This window comes from Anomaloglossus baeobatrachus, chromosome 5 (genome assembly GCF_048569485.1).
Source record: "Anomaloglossus baeobatrachus isolate aAnoBae1 chromosome 5, aAnoBae1.hap1, whole genome shotgun sequence".
NCBI lineage: Eukaryota > Metazoa > Chordata > Amphibia > Anura > Aromobatidae > Anomaloglossus > Anomaloglossus baeobatrachus.
Genome location: NC_134357.1, coordinates 494,860,039 through 494,885,036, shown reverse-complemented (window position 1 = coordinate 494,885,036; position 24,998 = coordinate 494,860,039). Strand labels below are relative to the sequence as shown.

At 45.6% G+C, this 24,998-nt stretch overlaps 1 protein-coding gene across 2 annotated transcripts; it reads left to right on the top strand.

Annotated features, from left to right (window-relative positions):
• Positions 1-3,827: 3,827 nt before the first annotated feature.
• Positions 3,828-19,317, top strand: MFSD6L (major facilitator superfamily domain containing 6 like). Of its 2 annotated transcripts, XM_075350754.1 has the most exons (3): positions 4,279-4,335; positions 7,116-7,254; positions 17,346-19,317. In XM_075350754.1, the coding sequence occupies exon 3, from the start codon at positions 17,376-17,378 to the stop codon at positions 19,212-19,214; it is 1,839 nt and encodes a 612-aa protein (XP_075206869.1). In that variant the 5' UTR covers positions 4,279-4,335; positions 7,116-7,254; positions 17,346-17,375; the 3' UTR covers positions 19,215-19,317. The 2 variants fall into 2 exon arrangements, with proteins under 2 accessions (XP_075206868.1, XP_075206869.1); XM_075350753.1 differs by lacking the exons at positions 4,279-4,335; positions 7,116-7,254 and adding an exon at positions 3,828-4,069.
• The last annotated feature ends 5,681 nt before the right edge of the window (positions 19,318-24,998 follow it).

Here is a 24,998-nt window from a genome sequence, read left to right as displayed (position 1 = left end):
CGGGGCAGAGCCCTATGTGCGGGGCAGAGCCCAATGTGCGGGGCAGAGCCCAATGTGCGGGGCAGAGCCCAATGTGCGGGGCAGAGCCCGATGTGCGTGTGCGGGGCAGAGCCCGATGTGCGTGTGCGGTGCAGAGCCCGATGTGCGTGTGCGGTGCAGAGCCCGATGTGCGTGTGCGGTGCAGAGCCCGATGTGCGTGTGCGGTGCAGAGCCCGATGTGCGTGTGCGGTGCAGAGCCCGATGTGCGTGTGCGGTGCAGAGCCCGATGTGCGTGTGCGGTGCAGAGCCCGATGTGCGTGTGCGGTGCAGAGCCCGATGTGGGGTGGTGTGGGGGGCAGAGCCCGATGTGGAGCTGTTATTTGCAATGCTGTAGTGATAACAGGTCAGGTGCTGGGGAAGAATACTGACAGGGAATGTGTGTGCAGGGGGCGGGCAGAGGGCGAGGCTGGACATGAGGCCGGGCGGTGCCAGCTCTGACTGGGAGGTTTGGCACAGAAAGTGGTCAGTTTGCTGGAGCTGAATGTAAACAAAGAGCTGCAGAGAATAAAGGGTGAATTCAAGAGGAACAAAAGTTAGAAAACAAAAAATAACAATGTAGGGGTGATTTATATGACAATACAGCACAGATTAGCTTACCAAAAATTTCTGAATTTATGTCAGACAACTCCTTTAACCCCTTCACGACCGGCCGATTTTTCGCTTTCCGTTTTTTTTTTCGCCATTCTTTTTCTAAGAGACGCAACTTTTTTATTTTTCAGTCAATATGGTCATGTGAGGGCTCATTTTTTGCGGAACGAGCTGTACTTTTCAATGAAACCATAGGTTTTACCATATAGTGTACTGGAAAATGGCAAACAAATTCCAAATGCAGAACAATTGCAAAAAAAGTGCGATAGCACTATTGTTTTTGAGATATTTTATTCACGGTGTTCACTGTATGGTAAAACTGGTGAGTGGGTGTGATGCCTCAGGTCAGTGCGAGTTCGTAGACACCAAACATGTATGGGTTTACTTTTATAAAAGGGGTTAAAAAAAATTCGGAAGTTTGTCTGAAAAAAGTGGCGCACGTTTTACGCCATATTCCGTGACCCGTAGCGTTCTCATTTTTCGGGATCTATGGCTCAGTGACGGCTTATTTTTTGCGACTCGAGCTGACGTTTTTAATGGTACCATTTTTGCGCAGATGCTACGTTTTGATCGCCTGTTATTGCATTTTGCGCAAAAGTTGTGGCGACAAAAAACCATCATTTTGGCGTTTGGAATTTTTTTGCCTCTACGCCGTTTACTGATCAGATTGATTGATTTTATATTTTGATAGATCGTGAGTTTCTGAACGCGGCGATACCAAATGTGTGTATATTTTTTATTTTTTTAACCCTTTAATTTTCAATGGGGCGAAAGGGGGGTGATTTGAACTTATGTTTTTTTTTTAATTTTTTCAAACTTTTTTTTTTTACTTTTTTTATTTTACTAGTCCTATTAGGGGGCTATTGCGATCAGCAATCCGATCGCTCTGCACTATCTGCTGATCACAGCTACACAGCTGTAAACAGCAGATACGTGCACTTTCTGCTTCCCTGGCCTCCGTGGAAAGCAAAAGTGAAAGTAGTTCATGTCTAGCACAGGAGTCATCACATGACCCTGTGCTACCATGACAACCATCGGAAGTCACGTGATCATGTCACGTGGCTTCCGGTATCGGGCGGTAAGTAAAACTTTACCGCGATCGCGTTTATAACGGCGCTGTCACATATTGACAGCGCCATTACAGGGGTTAAACGGCACGAGCAGATAACGATTCTGCTCGTGCCTAGCAGGCACACATCTCAGCTGTGAAAATCAGCTGAGATGTGCGCCGATCGCAGCATGCTGTTGCCAGGAGACCGCGGGCAGTAACGTTATGACCGCTAGGACGTAATTTTACGGCCCGCGGTCGTTAGGGGTTAACTATCGTGTGACATAAGGCTAAGTTCACATTTCCGTTGTTTTGCATCAGTCACAATCCGTTGCCTTGAGGAATTACGGTATACTGCAAAATATTTTGCAGGAATCCTGTTTTTCCCCATAGACTTCTATTAGTGACGGATTGCGACTGATCATGCTACGTTGCAACTGCTGCGTCGCGGTCAGTCGTTTTTTAACTGACCACCGGGCGGGAGCAACGCATCATGTAACATTTTTTGAGCAATGCGATCCGTAGGACTTTGCTGCGCATGTTCTCTCTGGCTCCCTGCCCCCGTAACCAGGATACGATGCAATGCGCTTTGGTTAGTTACCCGATATTTACAGTGGTTACGTGTGCAGGGAGCCAGCACTAAGCGGTGTATGCTGGTAACCAAGATAAATATCGGGTAACCAAGCAAAAAGTGCTTTGCTTATAACCGGTATTTACCCTGGCTGTGCAGGGAGCCTGACACTTCCCCGCTCGGCTCCGCCTCATCCCGCACTCCGCATGTACTCACACACACACACTCACTCACACACTCACCTGTCCCCAGCCCTGCAGTCCCCACGGCACTGACGTCCTCAGTGCCACAGCCTAGCTTGGCTCCACCCACCCCGAACTCCGCCCCCCGCACACAACGGAGTCCGACAAAGAAAATTCTGTTCTTTGTCATCCGTTGTACAGCACATCAGTCACATGCGTCAAGCAACGCATGTGACTGAGGGTACTTTCACACTTGCGGGGTTTTTTTGGCGCAATCCGCTGTCTTGGGAAACAGCGGAATCCGTTAACAGATTCCGTTGTTTCCCATAGACTTGCATTGATGACGGATTGTGACAAAAGTACCTGCGTTGCTTCCGTTGGCCGATGCTCCGTTGCTTCCGCGGAAGCAACGCAGAATGTAACGTTAAATGCTTGTGTCAAAATCACGCCAACCAACGGATTTCGTTGGTTCCGTTAAAATTTATAATGGTTCCCTATGGTAGCGGATTCCGTTGCTAAGTGCTTAACAACGGAATCCGCTGCTGGATTCCGCTAATTTATACTGAGCATGCCCAGAATGAAAAAAATAAATAAAACAGAGCCGACGGATTCCGTTAGACGGACGCCTAACGGACGCCAAACGGATGCAACGGTCCATTATTTCACAGGAATCAGCTTATGGATTCCTGTGGAATAACGGATCCGTTGCATCCGTTGACACCACAAAAATAACGGATGCGTCAAAACAACGCAGCAACGGACCCAGCGGATTCAACCCAACGCAAGTGTGAAGCTAGCCTGATGCAAAACAACGGAAATGTGAACTTAGCTTAACTCTCTGGTTTAAGGACATAAAAATTGCTAAATTTTCAAATTTTTTGCCAAAATTTCCAATATTTTCACAAATAAATGCAAAAATATTGTCTTAAAGTTACCACTAACTTGAAATACAATATGCCATAAAAACCTCAGAATCCACTGAAGTGTTTCAGAGTTATTACCTCATAATGTGACACTGGTCAGAATTGAAAAAAATGGCCTGGTCAGGAGGAAGGCTGAAGGGTGAAGAGGTTAATGTATTACCAATGGCAAAACCCGGCAAATGTTCATCATGACTGACAGGACCAGAGCTCAGACCGAAAGAACCCACCTGTGTGAGAAGTCTGGAACATTCTCCCTCCTGGAAACCCGCCTCAGACAGCCACCAATCAGAGCCCCGTTCTCATTCTCTCATCTACATATCAGATATGTAATTTGGCATCTGATTGGTTGGTTGAAAAAAGGGCGCCAATTGATTTATTTTTTATAACTGGTTATTCATCTTATAGCCGCTAGATGGCGGACCTCTCTTTGTCTTGTCTATCCGCCGTCTCACCTCTATGATCTCTGCGCTTCATCCCGTCTCCAGGCGACGGTGACATGTATCGCTGGTCAGGTGTATGCGCAGCGACACCTGCTGGTGGGCGTGGTTAGGGGCGGTTTGTGGCAGGTTGCAGGCCGGTGACGTGTCCGCCACCTCCGGCAGGTGCGGCTGCGGGTGTAACCGTGTGTTGTCCGGAGATGTGGAGCCTCCTCCGGGTGTCATCGCTCCGGGAGACCCTTCCTTGTGTGGGGGAGAGCCCTACATCATCCTAACCACAGGTCAGTCTCTGTGCAGCACTGATTTACATAGACATCTCCTGTAATGACGTCATCATCACATAATCCCTGCAGCAGTCAGGAAATGGCTTATAATATGGCCTATGACGTCATATTGATGTCAGGGCGGTCCTGTTATAACCCCTGATGTGCAGTAATCTCCTGGATGTGATCGGGACTGTGCCCAGTGCCATGTACTCTGCCTCCGCGCCCCAGGATAAGTCATTGGTGACCCCATTATCCTGCAAAATGAATCTAAACATTTCCATGTAATTATGCTGAATGTTTCCATTCACTGACAGCAAGCATGAAGTTGGAAAACAATGAGAAAAGTTGCCATTGCTAACCTAGGCCCTTGATGATCACTCCTATATCATTTATAAGGGAATCATTCTTCCCTGACCTGTGCCCTATACATCCGCCCTCAGTGGGCATGATCAGGACAGACTCGCCCGCTGGTCTCTACACACGAGACATTACAACCTGCTCAACCTGTCTGAATCCCACAGCTCTGAGCAGAGGTAGGGGGGGGGGGTGTCAGGTTAACCCTACTGGTGCCGCAGACCTGAAGAATTTATTTGAGGTGCTGTGGATGACTGTGTGTGTGTACACACACACACACACACACACACTCACCCCACATGTACAAACCTCATTGTCAGTATTTTTCTGGGCCCATAATAAGTTGCGGTGCGGATGGAAACCGTGTCAGTGCAGAAGGTGAAAATCCAACGTGAATCTGAACATTGATTTGCTGCAGATCTGGGAGTTTTTTATTTGGGCTCGTATAGACGTAAACTCACATATAGTATAAATAGTAGGGAAAGTTATCAAGGCTCTCACTAGTATCTGAAAAATCCCTTTTATATAGATAAAATATTCGGTTGGCATTAAAATAGGACAGGCAACATATAGACGTAAGAGCATAACATATATACCATATTTTTCGGATTATAAGAATTTTTTTTTTTTTCCCCCAAAAAAAATTGGGGGGGAGGGGGTTCGTCTTATAAGCCGAACGTAGCTTATCGGGGGGGCACAGGGATGGTGGAGTGGGGTCATAGTAAGTCGTCGGTGGTGTGAGTGGAGCAGTGCTACAGTCACTGTGCTGGGAAGATGAGTTTTCCTGGCGGTGTGAGGCAGGCCCCATTAATCTCCTGGCAACTGACGCGATGGACTTCAGGAAAATGACGCCGAGGCGGCACACGCACAGATTGAGACCTCTCCTGAGGACCATTGCTGGGAGATTAATGACACCTGCCTCGCGCCGGCAGTCCACCCCCCCCCCCCCCCTGTTTCAGCACCACTCCCACTCATGCCGCCGCCGGCTTCCTTTGATGCTGCACCCCGTCTTGTAAGCTATATTTGGCCTATAAGATGCCCCCCCCCCCCCCTTGTTACATTAACAAAAATATAATTTTCCTCGTCTAAATTTGGGGTGCGTCTTCTACTCTGATAAATACGGTACATATACACTGGAAAGGATGTATAGTTCAACAAATGACAGGTTACACTTCAAGCTAAAGGAGGTATATCAGGTACAGCAGTGCTATATGGCCAAAAATGTGTACATATGCCGCGGAGGTTGACACCATTTAAGGCAACAAGAGCTGTGGCGCCCTGCTCAACGTCGATGTTCTTTTGCTGTCCCTGTGGCCTCTTAGTGAAGCACTAATCCATATTGATAGACATAAAACACCAAGGATTCACTAAACCAAGCTGAATAGCAATCAAAATAACAAAAAATAATAAAATAAATAAAAAATCAGAGAAATACCCCTTGCACATGTGTAAAACACCTAAGCAGAAAGTGCAACATGTCACGATGTGCATGTATAATGTGAGCAATAGCTTAAGATGAAAAAGTATTAGTGGTTCACATAATGCACTAAAAGGCCCAAGTTACATATGGTGCTAAATACAAACATTAAAAGGAAAGTTCCCTACTTTTGAGGTCCTAAAGCCTAGCCTCGACACTGCAGCACTCCCTATCCATTGTAGCCAGAGTCCACTTCCCACCCGTCCTCCTGATGAACTTATGACTTAGGACCTCATTAAAGGGAGCACCTTAGTTCTTTTATTTGTGCTTAGCCCCATATGTAACTTTTATAATCTATGTCTGATACTCATCTTCCTAGAATAGATATACACGACACTTCTGACGGTGGTGCACAAGTAGGTTCCAAAACCGTATCCAAGTATAATAATTAATATTCATTTACATAGCGCTGTAAATTCCACAGCGCTTTACATACATTGGCAACACTGTCCCCATTGGGGCTCACAATCTAAGTTCCCTATCAATATGTTTTTAGAGTGTGGGAGGAAACCCATGCAAACACGGAGAGAACATACAAACTCCTTCAGATGGTGTCCTTGGTGGGATTAGAACCCAGGACACCAGCGCTGCAAGGCTGCAGTGCTAACCATTGAGCCACCGTGCCGCCACCAAGTAAAAGTAGAAACTTGGCACTCCAGGTAAATAGTACAAGGTATTTTATTCTAAAGAATTAGTAGGATCAGCACAAATAGACCTTCATCAGTGTGCCTTATAATGGTCCTGAGGTAGCGTGGCGCTGGATAGACGTGGTGTCCACCACTGTGTTTAGTGGTGCTCCTAAACACAGTGATGGACACTGCATCTATTTAGCGCCGCTCGCCACTCTACCTCAGGACCATTATAAGGCACACTGATGAAGGGTCTTGTACGACCAAAATGTCTATTTGTGCTGGTCCCACTAATTCCTCAGAATAAAATCACCTTGTGCTATTTATCTGGAGTGCCAAGTTTCTACCGATTCTCACCTTCCGGCCGCTTCACCTTCTTCCGCCGCCTGTACGGTTGGTCCCCTGTGATTTGTGACTTGCTGGCAGCGCCAGTGTTTAAAGAAGGTCACAACTCAGTACAAGTCAATGAGAGACACATTCTTGACTCATTGTGGCTCTCGTAGAGTTACATTGAGAAACGTGCAGCGCTGTCAATATTTTTTCTACATGCTGGAAGTTTTTGTATGGAGATATTGTAAATGCTTCACTTTTTTATGAACAGCAATAAACAAGTTGGAAATTTATCCTGAGTGGTGGCTGATACACTCCGAAGCGCCGGATTTTCCTTCTCTTATGATTGCTACAGGTGACGGTACCTGCCTTCCCAAGCAGCAGGAGGACTCGGTATACCTTCTAAAGGGGTAAGCTGAACTTTGATTGTTCTCCTAATTAGTAGGTCCGGCGTTGCATCATTGTGGCATGACACCCACCTGACATCACTCCGAGCCTACTAATCGGAAGTGAGGGTCCTGCGAATCATTTTGCTTTGCTCTAGTTGCAGGTGATTGCATATCGCTGTGATCAGTGCAGGTCCAAACCCTGGAACTTCTTCCCATCAGTACCACAGGGATGTCCTGGCCCCTTTGATGTTACCTGTGAACATTGCCGTTCTGAAGAACAGCGTTCCTGGTGCTTGTCTGGATAGCCACAGAACTGTGCTGGAATAGGAATGTACCAGTTGGTGGATGTCTGACTGAACAGTCAGACCCCCAACGTTATCAAGTCCCTTACTACACTAAGGGGTACTTTGCACGTTGCGACATCGCTACTGCGATATCGTCGGGGTCAAATCGAAAGTGACGCACATCCGGTGCTAGTACCGACGTGGCAACGTGTAAAGCCTAGATGCGTCGATAAACGATCGCAAAAGCGTCGTAAATCTGTGATCTGTGTAGTGTCAGACATTTCCATAATGTCGCACCAATAGGAGATACGATGTTGTTCCTCGTTCCTGCGGCAGCACACATCGCTGTGTGTGAAGCCGCAGGAGCGAGGAACATCTCCTTACCTGCCTCCACCACCTATGCGGAAGGAAGGAGGTGGGCGGGATGTTTATGTCCCGCTCATCTCCGCCCCTCCGCTTCTAATGGCCGCCTGCCGTGTAACGTCGCTGTGACGCCACACGACCCGCCCCCTTAGGAAGGAGGCGGGTCGCCGGCCAGAGCGACGTCGCAGGGCAGGTGAGTGCATGTGAAGCTACCGTTGCGATAATATTCGCTACGGCAGCTATCACAAGATATCGCATAAGCGACGGGGGCGGGGACTATCGCACTCGGCATCGCAAGCATCGGCTAGTGATGTTGCAGCGTGCAAAGTACCCCTAAGTTTCTTCTGAAATCTTTTTTTTTTTTTTTCTTGCTTTTGATTCTCTTTTCCTAGAGCTATAACTGTTTTTTTGTTTGTTTGTTTTTTTCCATCAACACGACCGTATGAGGGCTGGCCTTCTGCAAAGTAAATTGTTACGTAATATGACTGAGAGATGGGGAAGAAAATCTTTATGGGCTGAAATGGCAACAAAATTGTAATGCCACAATTGTTGCAGAAGTTTAATTTTTATGGCATCCTCTTTTTAACACAAAATTAAACAGTTCTCAAAGCTATACTTTTTTACATTTTGTATTAGTCCCTACAGGGGATTTGAACCGATGGTTGCTTTTAAAATACACTGAAATACTTGTATATTGTAATGATAGCGATCCCTCATAAATCCCTGCACAAGGGTCTTCAGGAGGCCCTTGTTGTCATAAACACCGAGTGGCACCCTCACATTGGCATCATGGCAAAAATCCATGAAATAACAGAGAGAATCCCCTATCTAACCACTTTGATGCCACAATTACTATTGATTGAGGCATCTAAGGTGTTAAACTGCGGATAATGGAGCAGTTACAGGCCTGCATATAATGCACATATACTTTACATTAGATGTCAGAAAGGGGTTGGGGTCCAACCATAAGCATTGATAAGTCTTGTCTGACCACTGGGGACTAGTGATGAGCGAACACTACCATGCTCAGGTGCTTAGTACTCACAACGCGCAGTTGGCTGCTCGGATAGGTGCGACTCGAGTACCTGAGTATAATCAGAGTCAATGGGAGATTCTTCCGGAAGATTTCCTGGAGAAATGCTCATTCATTATTCATTGACTTCCACTATACTCGAGTACATGAGTCGCGCCCATCCAAGCATTAACTGCTCATTACGAGTACAGAGCATGGTAGTGCTTGCTCATCACTAGTGATGATCACTTGGTGGGTGAACTCCTACTCAAAGATGATGACCTCTATGTATAATATATGGAGCCAAATCTGTCTTGGGAAATCAGAAGAGGGTGGTCTTCTCATAGAGTTGGTTTTGTGGGGAGGTTTTGAAGGTGGAGTGTGTTTCAGCCCTCTATAATGTTGTGGAGTACCTGAAGGAGTTTAGGCGGGTGGCTATGAGCGAGCAAGCAGAGCTGACCTCGCGGGTGGTAGGACCTTTAACCTCACCCTATAGAACCAGCATAGAGAAGTACATCTCACCCAGCAGCCAGTCACGTGTACATGCGTCTTACTATACCATATAGTGGGGACGGGGAGTAGTCAGCCGACCAAGATCAGTATCACACCAGGAAGTTGTGTCCTGCTGCAGAGAGCAAACACTCACACGCTCTCAAGACACTCGCTGCAAAGTGGAAAGTATTTTCCTGCCAAGTTCCTTATCTTGACAGACGGACATTTTAGTCACAATGCCAAGATCGTAGGACGTTGATTTTTTTTTTTTTCTTTTCTTTTATATATTTTTATGTTTTAAGTTGAAAATACACTGACACCCAAATGATGTGCCTCAGCTATGTGGCTCTAATGCGGTATGAGGCTCATGGTGTGTAAATTTATTGCTCTTCGTGCAATTTGCGCTACTTTTGTGGGCTGTTATGTGGTAGATGCACAGTCTCCATTGAGTTCTATAGAAGGCTGCACAGCAGAGACTGTTGATGAACACGTCGGTTCAATAAATTGTGTTAAAAGTGCTCCGAATTTAAACCGTATAGCACTTAAAGGGATTCTCTCTAGTTGTTAGAAAAGTGCATTGACCACAAGCTGATCACGTGTTCATCCTAGAGAAACCTGTAGCTGTAATATGTGGGGAAATGTTCAGTGTCTCTGCAGCGCCACCACAAGGAAGAGGTAGCATTGCACCCTGTCCTTTCACACCAGAGGGTTTTCTGTGATACAGGACAGGTTCTTCCTCCAGGGAGAGAGACGATCTTTGAAATTCTCCACTTTTGCCAAGGGGTAAGGATCTTAGCGGACACCCCCACTACTACCTCATAATGGTGGGAGATCACGACACATGGTGACAAGTTATTAAAGGGATTGTACAAAATTAGAAAAACATGGCTGCTGCCTTTAAAAGAACAAGCTGACACCTATTCATGAGTGGTATTACTTGCAACTCGTTGACAAGAATAAAGGCCGCTTTACACGCTGCGACATCGCTCAAGCGATGTCGTTGGAGTCACTGAATTTGTGACGCACATCCGGTCGCTTTAGCGATGTCTTTGCGTGTGACACCTATGAGCGATTTTGAATCGTCGCAAAAACTGTCAAAATCGCTCATCGGTGACATGCCCCCCTATTCTCGAATATCGCTGCTGCTCAGTGTACGAAGTAGTTCGTCGCTCCTGAGGCAGCACTCATCACTATGTGTGACACCGCAGGAACGAGGAACCTCACCTTACCTGCAGCCGGCCGCAATGAGGAAGGAAGGAGGTGGGCGGGATGTTACGTCCCGCTCATCTCCGCCCCTCCGCTTCTATTGGGCAGCGGTTCGGTGACGCTGAACGAACCGCTCCCTTAGAAAGGAGTCGGTTCGCCGGTCACAGCGATGTCCCAGAGCAGGTATGTGCGTGTGACGCTGCTGTAGCGATAACGTTCGCTACGGCAGCGATCACACGATATCGCATGTACGATGGGGGCGGGTGCTTTCGCGCTCGACATCGCGAGCAATTGCTAGCGATGTCGTAGCGTGTAAAGCGGCCTTAAGGCTGAACTGCAATACTATACCCAACCTATGGACAGGTGTGATGCTGATTCTGGATACAAGCAGCCATGTTTTTATAATTTTGTACTGCCTCTTTAGCAATGGCAGTAATGATGTGACTGAAGGTAAGCGAATACATTTGCAGGACCCTGTTATTCTGTGGCTGCCAGAAAGGAGACTCTTCTGATTTGTAGGTCCAGCAGCGACGTTATTTTTGCGACATGGTGTTGCACCAAGTATTGTACCGTAATCAAAAGAGGCATCGGGGGGGGATAGTGCCAGCAGGAAGGAGTAGGCTTCAGGGACTACTGATATGGCCACTGGAGCCAGTGTCCCATGCATCTACTCTGTCATCTCTTAAGTGTGTCTCTAGGACAGGGGTGGACAATTAATTTTCCCATGGGGCCACATGAGAAATTGGGATGGTTTTAAAGGGCCGGACTAAAATAATTAACTCAGTTTTACCAAATACTGTATATAGTATATATACTATCCCTTCATAAACAAACAGTAAGATACGGACTATGTGACCCCTCGTGGCCCTGCATGCACACACGCAGACATGTCTGTTTTTTCTCCGGCAGCACGGGTGTCACACGGATCGCACACTGATGTGATCAGTGTGACAAGTACCAGACAAAACACGGGTCTTTTTAATAAAAAGATTTTCTATATTTACCTCTCTCCAGCGCTGCTGTCTCTGGCTCTGCTGCCTCCTGCTACTTATCGCCGGTAATTATACTCACTGAATATTCACTGCAGTGAGCAGCTGGAAGCAGGGACAGCGCTGGGGACCGCATCGCTGGGTGAGTATACAGGTGTGTGTGTGTGTGTGTGTGTGTGTGTGTGTGTGTGTGTGTGTGTTTGTTGAGAACCTGGAAGTTAATGAACTCTGATGAACCCGTGAAGCTGTAGCGTGGGTGTCGCAGGGGGGGGTATCAGAGTTCATTGGAAACTCCGATGACCTCCTGGAGGTCACTGTGCTTGCAGAATAAATGTGGAAAATATTTTTATTTCACAGACTCGTGTTTTCTTCGGTACCTGTCACATGTATGCAAACAGGTACCGGAGAAGCGCAATCGGGCCCTGTAATGGCAGCACGCTAAGGCTATGTGCGCACGTTGCGTACAGTTCACTGCAGAAATTTCTGCAGCGATCTGAAGAGCACATGTTCGCTTCTAATCGCTGCAGAAATGTCCGTAGTGAAAGCCGATTCCATGCGCTCTGCCTGCAGCTCCTCCCATAGACAGAGCAGGAGCTGCCGGCAAAGCGCAGGAAAGAAGTGATATGTCACTTCTTTTTACGCAGCGCTTCGGCAGTAGCCGAAGCGCTGCGCTCTTAAACGCCACGTGCGCACGGCCCCTGTGCGCACGGCCCCTGCACAATCTCCATAGACTGTGCAGGGGACGCAGGACGCATGCAGTTACGCTGCGCTACAAAGCGCAGCGTAACTGCATGTATTTGCGCAACGTGCGCACATAGCCTAATATATATAATATATATATATATATATATATATATAATATATATATATATATATATATATATATATATATATATATATATATATAATGTATACATACACACACACGCACTATATGCCGTACCTATATACACAAACAATCCCCATATACTACATCACTACACCCCTTTATACTACATTTGTAATATAAATCACTACACCCCTTTATACTACATTTGTAATATAAATCACTACACCCCTTTTATACTACATTTGTAATATACATCACTACACCCCTATATACTACACTTGTAATATACATCACTACATCCCTATACACTACACCTGTAATATACTTCACTACATCCCCATATACATACATTAGACCCCTATATACTACACCTGTAAAACTACATTCCTATATGCTACATCACTACACCCCAAATATTAGTCACCAGTTACCCCCCCCTCCCCCTATTGTCCCCTCCGGTTATTAGTCACCACTCACCTCTCCTTCCTCAGGTACCTCCGTACGGGCCACTGCTGTGATTCTTCTTCTCTTGTACGGGCCCCCGCTGCTGCTTCTCTCCGTACGGGCCCCGGCTGCTGCAGCTTCTTCTCCTGCCGGGCGGGAACTTTTCAAATGACACGCGCGTGCCGTACTGACGACATGAGGGCGCTCGTGTGTGTCACAGAGAAAGGTGCCGGGCAGGGAACAGAGGACAGATTCCTGCGTTCCGCTGCCTACACTGAGCGGCGCTGCAGGATCGCTCCCTGCCCGAAACGCAGCGTATGATGAGGGCAATCTGACCACGGGCCTCCCGAAGCCTGGAGGTCCAGACAACAGGTCAGATTGCCTTCATCACTGACCGGCGAGCAAGGACGCCCTGAGCCAGGCGGGCCGGTCACAGAGAGTAGGCGGGCTGAATGTGGCCCGCGGTCCGCCCCTTGCCCAGGTCTGCTCTAGGAGATGGACCGTCAAAAGCAGGGGTCTCAAACTCTGTGTGTGTATGGGCCGCACAGAGGAGAAAAAAATAATTTGGGGGGCCGCATTCTTTGCAGGACAAAGTGACGTTTTTATCGGTACCATATATATATATAATATAATATAAATTTCGCCTCACAACATAGCCTATGATGCTCTCGGGGTCCAGACGTGTCAGTGTGCAAAATTTTGTGGCTGTAGCTGTGGCGGAGCAGATGCCAATCCCGGACATGCATCATACATACATACATACATACATACATACATACATACATACATACATACAGTTAGGTCCAGAAATATTTGGACAGTGACACAAGTTTTGTTATTTTAGCTGTTTACAATAACATGTTCAGAAATACAATTATATATATAATATGGGCTGAAAGTGCACACTCCCAGCTGCAATATGAGAGTTTTCACATCCAAATCGGAGAAAGGGTTTAGGAATCATAGCTCTGTAATGCATAGCCTCCTCTTTTTCAAGGGACCAAAAGTAATTAGACAAGGGACTCTAAGGGCTGCAATTAACTCTGAAGGCGTCTCCCTCGTTAACCTGTAATCAATGAAGTAGTTAAAAGGTCTGGGGTTGATTACAGGTGTGTGGTTTTGCATTTGGAAGCTGTTGCTGTGGCCAGACAACATGCGGTCTAAGGAACTCTCAATTGAGGTGAAGCAGAACATCCTGAGGCTGGAAAAAAAGAAAAAAAAGAAAAAAATCCATCAGAGAGATAGCAGACATGCTTGGAGTAGCAAAATCAACAGTCGGGTACATTCTGAGAAAAAAGGAATTGACTGGTGAGCTTGGGAACTCAAAAAGGCCTGGGCGTCCACGGATGACAACAGTGGTGGATGATCGCCGCATACTTTCTTTGGTGAAGAAGAACCCATTCACAACATCAACTGAAGTCCAGAACACTCTCAGTGAAGTAGGTGTATCTGTCTCTAAGTCAACTGTAAAGAGAAGACTCCATGAAAGTAAATACAAAGGGTTCACATCTAGATGCAAACCATTCATCAATTCCAAAAATAGACAGGCCAGAGTTAAATTTGCTGAAAAACACCTCATGAAGCCAGCTCAGTTCTGGAAAAGTATTCTATGGACAGATGAGACAAAGATCAACCTGTACCAGAATGATGGGAAGAAAAAAGTTTGGAGAAGAAAGGGAACGGCACATGATCCAAGGCACACCACATCCTCTGTAAAACATGGTGGAGGCAATGTGATGGCATGGGCATGCATGGCTTTCAATGGCACTGGGTCACTTGTGTTTATTGATGACATAACAGCAGACAAGAGTAGCCGGATGAATTCTGAAGTGTACCGGGATATACTTTTAGCCCAGATTCAGCCAAATGCCGCAAAGTTGATCAGACGGCGCTTCATAGTACAGATGGACAATGACCCCAAGCATACAGCCAAAGCTACCCAGGAGTTCATGAGTGCAAAAAAGTGGAACATTCTGCAATGGCCAAGTCAATCACCAGATCTTAACCCAATTGAGCATGCATTTCACTTGCTCAAATCCAGACTTAAGACGGAAAGACCCACAAACAAGCAAGACCTGAAGGCTGCGGCTGTAAAGGCCTGGCAAAGCATTAAGAAGGAGGAAACCCAGCGTTTGGTGATGTCCATGGGTTCCAGACTTAAGGCAGTGATTGCCTCCAAAGGATTCGCAACAAAATATTGAAAATAAAAATATTTTGTTTGGGTTTGGTTTATTTGTCCAATTACTTTTGACCTCCTAAAATGTGGAGTGTTTGTAAAGAAATGTGTACAATTCCTACAATTTCTATCAGATATTTTTGTTCAAACCTTCAAATTAAACGTTACAATCTGCACTTGAATTCTGTTGTAGAGGTTTCATTTCAAATCCAATGTGGTGGCATGCAGAGCCCAACTCGCAAAAATTGTGTCACTGTCCAAATATTTCTGGACCTAACTGTACATACACATTCAGCTTTATATATATATATATATATATATATATATATATATATATATATATATATATATATATATATATATATATATATATATATATATATATATATATATATATATATATATATATATAATTTATTTTTTTTCTATTTACACACACCTTTGAATCACTGATTTTGAACTTTTTTTTTTTCACTTGTTTATTATAACAAATGTGCACATTTTTTGTTCAAATATAAAAAAAATTGATGGTAAAAAAAAATGTCATGCCTTATTATGAGGTTTTTTTTTGTTTTTTTTTGTTTTCCATTTTATCCCTTTCTTGTAACTAATAGTGTTACAATTAGCACTATATAGAAATTATGGCCAACATCTTTTAGTAATGTTCCCAATCTTGTTGTAATGTGCCCATCCTTGTCCCCTTGTAGTATTGTCACATCCTACAGTAATGTGCTCATCCTTGTCCCCATCCTATAGTAATGTTCCCCATGTTTGTTCTCATCCTATAGTAATGTTCCCCATCCTTGTCCCCATCTTGTAGTAATGTTCCCTATTCTTGTGTCCATCCTATAGAAATATGCCCCATCCTTTTTCCCATCGTATCGTAATGTGTCCATCCTGTAGTAATTTGTTCATCCTTGTAGTAATGTCCCCCATCCTTGTCCCCTTGTTGTAGCAATCTCCCTATCCTGTAATACTGTCCCCATCCTATAGTTGTCCTATTCTATAGTAATGTGCCCATCCTACAGTAATGTCCCCATCCTATAGTAATGTGCCAACCTTGTCCCCATCCAATAGTAATGTCCCTATCCTATAGTAATGTACCCACCTTGTTCCCATCCTATAGTAATGTCCCCAGCCTTATCCCTATCCTATAGTAATGTTTCCAACCTTGTCCCCTTGTAGTAATGTCCCTATCCTGTAGTAGTGTGCCCATCGTAGTCCCCATACTGTAGTAATGTCCTCATCCAATAGTATTGTGCCCATCCTTGTAATGTCCCCATCCTTTAGTAATGTCCTCATCCTATAGTCACGTGCCCACCTTGTCCCTATCCTATAGTCATGTGCCCATCCTGTAGTAATGAGGGGGCAGTGGCGTCGGCTGAAAGGGGGCAGTGGTGCTGTAACTTACCGATCGCTCTCCTCAGCTTCCACAGACGCCGGAGTGAAGCTGAGGGGAGCAGTTTCCGACCCCAGATCAACAGTGATTAGAGCGATCGGTCACAAGGCCGGTCTCTCCAATCAAAGCTGGGGCGGGTGAAACAGAGTTCACCCAGCTCTAGCCAATGATCAGTGCCATAGTTGCTCCGGGGGCTGCAATTTCGCCATGACGTACTGGGTACGTCATGGGTCCTTAAGAACCAGAGAGCCATGACATACCCAGTATGTCATAGGTCGCTAAGGGGTTAATGTGCCATCCTTCACATACACACAAAAAAACCCCAAAAAACCCCACCATTCTTCTCACCTGTCCCGCGTTCTCTCGGCTGCCTCATCTCTGCTTCTTGCTGTCTGCAGACCCATGCCCCCATTGACTATCGCGGACGGTGCAGGGGCCGCAGCCCCTGTCAGTGATTTATGCCAGATGATTGTTTTGCCGGCGCTGCTTGCGCAGAGTCAAGCTCTTTATGCATAACGTTTCCAATGCAGCCGTAGCCGTCCACAAATCAGAGGTAAGCAGCTGAGGTCAGGCAGTTTCCATTAGAGGAATAGTTGCACACAGAGCGCTTGACTCTGAGAGCGCAGCGCCGGCAAAACATGACATAAAGCGCAGACAGTGGCTGCGAGCGGCCCCTGCAGCGGCCGCGATAGTCAACAGGGGCACGGGCCTGGGAGCCTCACGAAGCAGCCTGAGGGGCCTCGTGTTTGAGACCTCTGGTCTAAAGTATACCGAAGCAATGTATCACACCCTTCTCATGGTCATATAATCTAATGACTCCCGATATCTATTAACTACAAGTCAGATGATTGTATCATAGTCCACTGATAACAATATATGATGAGTTTTCCTAACCCTCGCTCTGTTATGTGTTCACAGGTCTGGAAGAGGCTCTTTCCAACCAAAAACATGAGTGTCACCAAGCAGTGGGATATCAGCAAGGCTCTGGCCATCGCTGGCCTTTTCCATTTCTTCCATAGCATTGGAAAGTTCTGCCTTATCCCTTTCTTAACCATCGTCTTCCGACACCTTGGACTGAGCTCTCCTTTGGTGGGGATAATAATAGGCCTGAAGCACATGATCCATGTTTTTTGGGCTCCTTTTTGCTCCTACATGGCCAAAACGAACAGTAAAAGAAGGCTTCTCATCACGATTTCTCTGTTATTTTCTGCTGGAGTCAGCATAGCCTTCACTCTGTATCCCCCATTGGAAAGGGATATGGTCCTGAGATACTGTAACATTAGTCTTCATTGGAAGCAGAAGGTGACCACCCCAGGTGCTATAGATCTGGAGTTGTATGGACCTAAGGACAATACAAGTTTTGTGCTTCCTGAAGGTTCTCTGTCACCTTCGACTGAACCAGTTATGTTAGTTGAACTTGGCAACAAGAATTGGACTATGGAAACCACAACCATAGTAAATAGAGACACCACAGAGACAACATTAACCCTCTCCACTTTAACAACTTTTCTCAGAACCAACACTCCACATCAGAAAAAGCTTAAACTAATGAGTAAACCAACAACTGCGAAGCCTAGAGAGAAATCCAACAGCCATAAAGATAAAGTTTTGGGCAACTCTTCTTACACAGACTCAGGTCCTTCTTTCATACCATCTCCAAAACCTAAAACATCCAACCATTCTGTACATAAGAAAGTTCGAGATGTCAGCCTGGGTATTCCCGTTCTGGAGCACCTCCTGGATAACGAACATAGGATATTCCTGATCGTGTTGGGCATGGTCATGGTCTGGTCCATCTTCACAGCTCCACTAAAGTGGACAACAGATGACAGCCTTTATGAATATCTCGACTTTGTAGATGCCACTGACCGGCATGGAAAAGTATGGATTTGGAGTCACATGGGAGCTTGCATTGGCTCTTGTGCCGTCGTATTGTTGACGGAAAATCTTGGTTGCTTCTTGACTGCAGATATCCCCAGGATCTATCTTCATTTTTACGGCTATTCTGCTTTTATGTTCATCACCATGTTTCTTGCCACTTTTTATCCTATACACGTTTCCAAGAAAACTGAACATCCCAACAAGACCATGAAAGCCCTGGGTCTCATCGGAAGTGATGGCCAAGTCATCTTGCTGACCATCACCGTTTTTTTGACTGGTGCCATTTGGTCCACAGCTCACAATTTCTTGTTTTGGCAAATGCAGGATGTAGGCAGCACTGGGCTCTATATGGGAATCTCCGTCTCCCTTGCTATTTTCTCTGAAGTCGTGCTTCACTTTTTCAGAGGTAAAATGTTGAGAGCCCTTTCGCTCAAATGGACAGTAGTCACTGGCCTTGGTTGTCTGGCGTTACAGATGGTCTATTACTCTTTCTTATGGACACCTTGGGCCGTGTTGCCCATTCAAGTTTTGAGTGCCTTTAGCAACGGAGCCCTTGTATGGGCTGTAAATGCCCAAGCCAATGACGTGGCCACGCCAGGGACGGAGAGGGCTCTGCAGCTGGTTCTGCACTGCTTGTCACATGATTGTGGCGCCAGCCTGGGCAGCTTTGCTAGTGGTTTCATAATCAGCAGTTTTAGCCTCCCTATACTTTTCCAAGCATGCAGCGTAACGCTGCTGCTCTGGATCTTTTTGTTCTTGTTGGTCCATCCCAGACTTCCCCATATAAAGAAAATTAACTATTCACGGCTCCTGGCGGCAGACAACAGCGACATGAGCGACTCGGATGATGACCAGGAGAGAGACTGGCTTGTTAAAGCTATGAAAGATGATTGCAAAAAATGGTAGCCTCTTATAAACTGCATGACGTTACAGTATCTTGGGCCTCATCTTGATGTAATATGGCTCACTATGAAAATGGATGATAATATATATATAATATTTTATTACACTCGTTTTTTATGTTCTTCATTTGATTGAAGAGTTTGTTAAAGATTAGGCAGCTTGCTAGAGGATCCTCACATTACATAAAGATATATATCTGATAGATGCAAACTGTTCATCAGCTTCATGACATCAGGTTGTGACATTAAGAGGATTGTGGAGTTGAGTAACGAAGTCAGCCGAATCACAGGATAGCAGCGTTGGCCGAGTTGCGGCGTGGGGTTGCGGCATCAGGTGGATGTCATCATTAGCCGGTTCATGGCAATGGGTCGAGGCGTCAGGCACATTGCGGCGTGGGGTCATGGTGTTGGTCAGATACCGCTGTGTAGTTGAAATATCAGCTGGATCGTGGAATCAGGTCAAATCACCGCACTGACAACAGATTATAACAAATAGAGACTATTCTACTACTTATTGCAAAGAAGGGGTAACGGGTATGTGGACAATTTTATAAAGGGACACAATTTGGGGTGGACCATGAATGACACCCCTCTATTAGCCTGAGATCTTCTCACTGTAGAAGACTCCTGCATTTGTTGAATGATCACTCGAGCTTTTAGCCGGGAACATCTGCACTCACAAATACAGGTGCATCTCAATAAATTGATTATCATCAAAAAGTTAATTTATTTCAGTAGTGCAATACAAAAAGGGAAACCTCTATATAGTCATTATACACAGTGATCTATTTCAAGTGTTTATTTCTGTTAATGTTGATGATTATGGTTTGTAGCCAATAAAAACACAACAGTCCTCTCAGAAAATTAGAATGACTGACTACCACAAAATACCTGCAAAGGCTTCCTACGCATATAAATTGGTCCCTTAGTCAGGTTCGGTAGGCCACACAATCATGCGGAAGACTGCTGACTTGACAGATGGCCAAATGGCATTGACACACTCCACAAGGAGGGTAAGCCACAAAAGGTCATTGCTAAAGAAGCTGGCTGTTCAGAGTGCTGTATCCAAGCATATTAATGGAAAATTGAGTGGAAGGAAAAACTGTGGTAGAAAAAGGTGCACAAGCAACCTGGATAATCACAGCCTTGATAGGCTTGTTAAGAAAAGGCCACCGAAGCAGGGAAATAGTGTTCGAGAATTTTTTTTTTCCCCTCCTACGATCAGGGTGTTTAATGATTGATTACCATTTCAGCATGAGTGAACAGGATTTTGGTGCCCGTCTGGACCAACTTACAGACAGGGTTCAGGGTATAGCAGATTATCTCCTTCAGGCTCCAGCAGCGGAACCAAGAATTCCTATTCCTGATTTTGTTTTCAGGGGATCGATCAAAATTTCTGAGTTTCAAAAATAACTGCAAATTGTATCTAGCTTTGAAACCGCAATCAAATTGACAGACGTTTGCGGAAGCGCAAATCCGAACGAACCAGTTTTCTCCTTCGAAATCAGGCCTTTGAGTCTGTTGATCACTCTCCGTAACCTATGCAATGCGATAGGACTCTGTCTCGTGGTGATCGACAGACTTTTTCAGGCGGAAAAATAGGCTGTGTTTTTATTGCGGCGACCCGTCTCATGTGATTTCGGCTTGTCCGAAGCGGGGCATGAGAATTGCCAGCTTGTTTTCCATCAACACTATTCAGCCTAAATTTCTGTTATCTGTGTCCTTAGTATTCTCCTTGTCATCCTTTTCTGTAATTGCATTTGTGGATTCTGGTGGTGCATTGAATTTAATGGATTTGAATTTTGCTACGAATTATGGTTTTCCGCTGCAACCTTTGCAGGTTCCTATCCCCTTGAGAGGAATTGACGCCACTCCGCTGGCAGAGAATAAACCGCAGTTTTGGACATTTTTGACGATGCGTATGGCCCCGGATCATTCTGAGGAGTGTCCGTTTCTTGTTTTGCAAGACTTGCATGATGTGGTTGTGTTGGGATATCCCTGGTTACAGACTCATAACCCGCTATTGGATTGGCAGAATGTCAGTTATTAGTTGGGGTTGTCAGGGGGTACATGCATATATCGTAATGGCTTGTCTTTAAAGACTATTTCTACATCTGATTCTGGAATTCCTGATTTCCTGTCTGACTTTCAGGAGGTTTTTGAAGAACCAAAAATCGGTTCGCTTCCTCCGCATAGGGAGTGTTACTGCGCTATTAACTTGATTCTGGTTAGTGAGTTCCCTAAGGGAAGACTTTTTCAATTTGTCGGTGCCAGAACACGAGGCTATGAGGAGTTATATCAGGGAGGCCCTGGCAAAGGGACATATTAGGCCTTCCTCCTCACCTTTGGGGGCAGGATTTTTCTTTGTTTCTAAAAAGGACGGTTCTTTGAGACCCTGTATCGATTATCGACAGTTGAATAAGATCACGGTGAAGTTTCAATACCCACTGCCATTGATTTCTGACTTGTTTGCCAGAATCAAGGGAGCATGTTGGTTCACAAAGATCGATTTGAGGGGGGCATATAATCTGGTCCGTATTAAGCAGGGTGATGAATGGAAAACAGCATTCAACTTGCCCGAAGGCCATTTCGAATATACCGTTATGCCGTTCAGGATTACGAACGCCCCATCTGTTTTTCAGGCCTTTGCATTATATTTTTCGCTGTTTTATTGACAAATTTTAGATTGTGTATCTGGATGATATCTTGATTTTTTTTTTTTTTTTCTTTTTTCCCAGGACTGAGATTCTCATGTGGAACAGGTTAGGAAGGTTTTTCAGATCCTTCGCGATAATTCTTTGTTTGTCAGGGGGTCAAAGTGTCTTTTTGGAGTTCAGAAGGTTTCCTTTTTGGGTTTCATTTTGTCTCCTTTGACCATTGAGATGAATCAGTAAAAGGTTCAGGCTGTTCACAATTAGGTACAGCCCACTACTGTTAAAGGTCTCCATAGGTTTTTGAGGTTCGACAATTTTTATCGGAAATTTATTGCGAATTTTTCCAGTGTTGCTAAGCTGCTGACTGATCTGACTAAAAAGGGGGCCAATGTGGAGAACTGGGCTCCGGAAACAGTCTCTGCGTTTCAGGAGCTTGACTCGTTCTGTTTCTGCCCCTGTTTTGCGACAGCCAGATTTGTCTTGCATTTTTCAAGTTGAGGTGGATGCCTCTGAGATTGGCGCTGGGGCTATTTTGTCCCAGAAAGATCCTAAGGATTCCAAATTAAGACCGTGCTCGAAAATGTTCTTCTGCTGAGCAAAATTATAACGTTGGCGATTGGGAATTGTTGGCGACGAAGTGGGCTGTCGAGGAGTGGAGACATTGACTTGAGGGCACTAGGCATCAGTTTGTCGTCCTGACTGATCATAAGAATTTGATTTACCTTGAGTCGGCGAAAAGGCTGAAATCTAGACCGGCCCGATGGTCTTTGTTTTTTGCCCATTTTAATTTTGTGGTATCCTATCTTCCCGGGATCCAAGAATGTGAAGGCTGATGCTCGCTCTAGAAGTCTGGCCCCTGATTCCCTCGAACTCTCGGAGCCTGTTGGTATCCTTAAGGAGGGAGTTGTCTTCTCTGCTGTTTCGCCTGATTTGAGACAGGCTCTTGAAAAATTTCAGGCGAATAAGCCGGAGAGGTGCCCTGCGGGAAGATTGTTTGTGTTGTTGCTTGGTCTAAGGCCCCTTTCACACGTCAGTGAAAAACACTGACGTTCTTCACTGACGTGTAAAACACGCACATGTCCCTCCGTGATTCACGGCACACGTGGGTTGTCCATGTGCAATCCGTGATTGCAAATGGACATTACTCACCTGCCTTCGCTCCTGCTGTCCATGGTGCTGAACTCCTCGGCTCTGCAGCTACTTCCGGGTCGGCTGTTCCTGCTTCCATGAATATTCATGAGCTGGGCAGGAGCTGCAGAGAGCGGAGGCTGCACAGCGCGTCGCTGGAAAGGTGAGTTGAAAATGTTTAATATGTCAGTGTTTTTCTGGTACGTGTTTCACGGATCACACCATAGTGTTGTCCATGGGTCATCAGTGATGCAAGAAAAAAAAAAACTGACTTGTCTCCGTGCAGAATCACGGACACGCGTGTATGCTGCACGGAGACACGTTCAGTGAAAAAGCACTGATGTGTGAGCAGACCCATTTATTATAATGGGTCTGCGTATGTCAGTGATTCTGGTACGTATAAAAAAAAGCGCATACGTACTAGAATCACTGACGTGTGAAGGGGCCCTAAGAGGGTGATATCTAAGATTCATTGCTCTGCGTTGGCCGGTCATCCCGGTATTTTTGGCAACAGAGACCTGGTTAGCAGATCACTTTGGTGGCCTTCTTTGTCTCACGATGTGCGTGCCTATATGCAGTCCTGTGAGACTTGTGCACGTGCTAAGCCTTCTTGCTTGCGCTCTAGTGGGTTGCTTTTGCCATTGCCCGTGCCCGAGAGACCATGGACACATATCTCCATTGACTTTATTTCTGAACTTCCTGTCTCTCAGGGGATGACTGTCATCTGGGTCATCTGTGACAGATTTTCTAAAATGGTACATTTGGTGCTCTTGTCTAAATTGCCGTCTTCTTCACAGTTGGTCCCTTTGTTTCTTCAGCATGTGGTGCATTTGCATGGCATTCCTGAAAACATTGTGTCTGACAGGGGGTCTCAGTTTGTGTACAGATTTTGGAGGACCTAATTTGGTAAACTAGGAGTTGAGTTGTCTTTTTCATCCGCGTTTCATCCCCACTCTAATGGTCAAATGGAAAGAACTAATTATCAGACCTTGGAGACCTATTTGAGATGCTTTGTCTCTGCTGATCAGGATGATTGGTTTGAGTTCTTGCCATTGGCCGAGTTTGCCCTTAATAATAGGGCCAGTTCATCTACTCTGGTTTCTCTGTTCTTTTTGTAATTTTGGATTTTATCCTAGCTTCTCCTCGGGGCAGCTTGAACCTTCTGCCTGTCGTGGAGTGGATTCTGTGGTTCTTCTGCATTTACAGCAGATTTGGGATAGTGTGGTTGACAATTTGGCTCAGTCTCAGGAGAACGCCCAGCGGTTTGCTAAATGGAGTCTGTGTGTTGGCTCTCGGCTTTGTGTGGGTGATTTCGTCTGGCTGTCCTCCAGATTTATTCCTTTTGAACGTATTGTCCCCTAAGTTTAAGCTTTGTTTTATTGGGCCGTACCGTATATTGGATGTGATTAACCCCGTCTTTTTTCGTTTGGCTCTTCCATAAACTTTCCGAATTCATAATGTGTTCCATAAATCTTTGTTGAGGAGACATGTGGTCCCTGTGATTCCTGTCGCGGCTCCTCCCGAGCCCGTGTTGGTGGATGGAGAGTTGGAATATGAGGTAGAAAAGATTTTGGTTTCTCGGCTTGTTTGACGTAAATTTAGGTACCTTGTTAAGTGGAAAGGCTATGGACAGGTGGATAATTCTTGGGTCTCTGCCTCTGATATTCATGCTGGGGAGCTTGTGCGGGTTTTCCATCAGTCGCATCCAGATAGCCCTGGGGCCCTGGTGAGGGTTCGGTGACCACTCCTCAAGGGGGAGGGGGGTACTGTTGTGAATGCTGTCTGGATGGGTTCCGTTTTTGGGCTCCCTCCGGTGGTCGCTTGTATTGGTGCATTGAGGTCTGTTACTGGATTGTTGCACACCTGATAATAAGTGCTGGCTTGATCTGGATATAGGTGTGTTTGGACTTCATGCTGTTGCCAGTCGTCTGATAGCCTTAGGCCAGAGTGGTTCTGCTCTCCTGCCTTCTACTAAGATAAGTCCATAAATTTTGTTTCATACATTT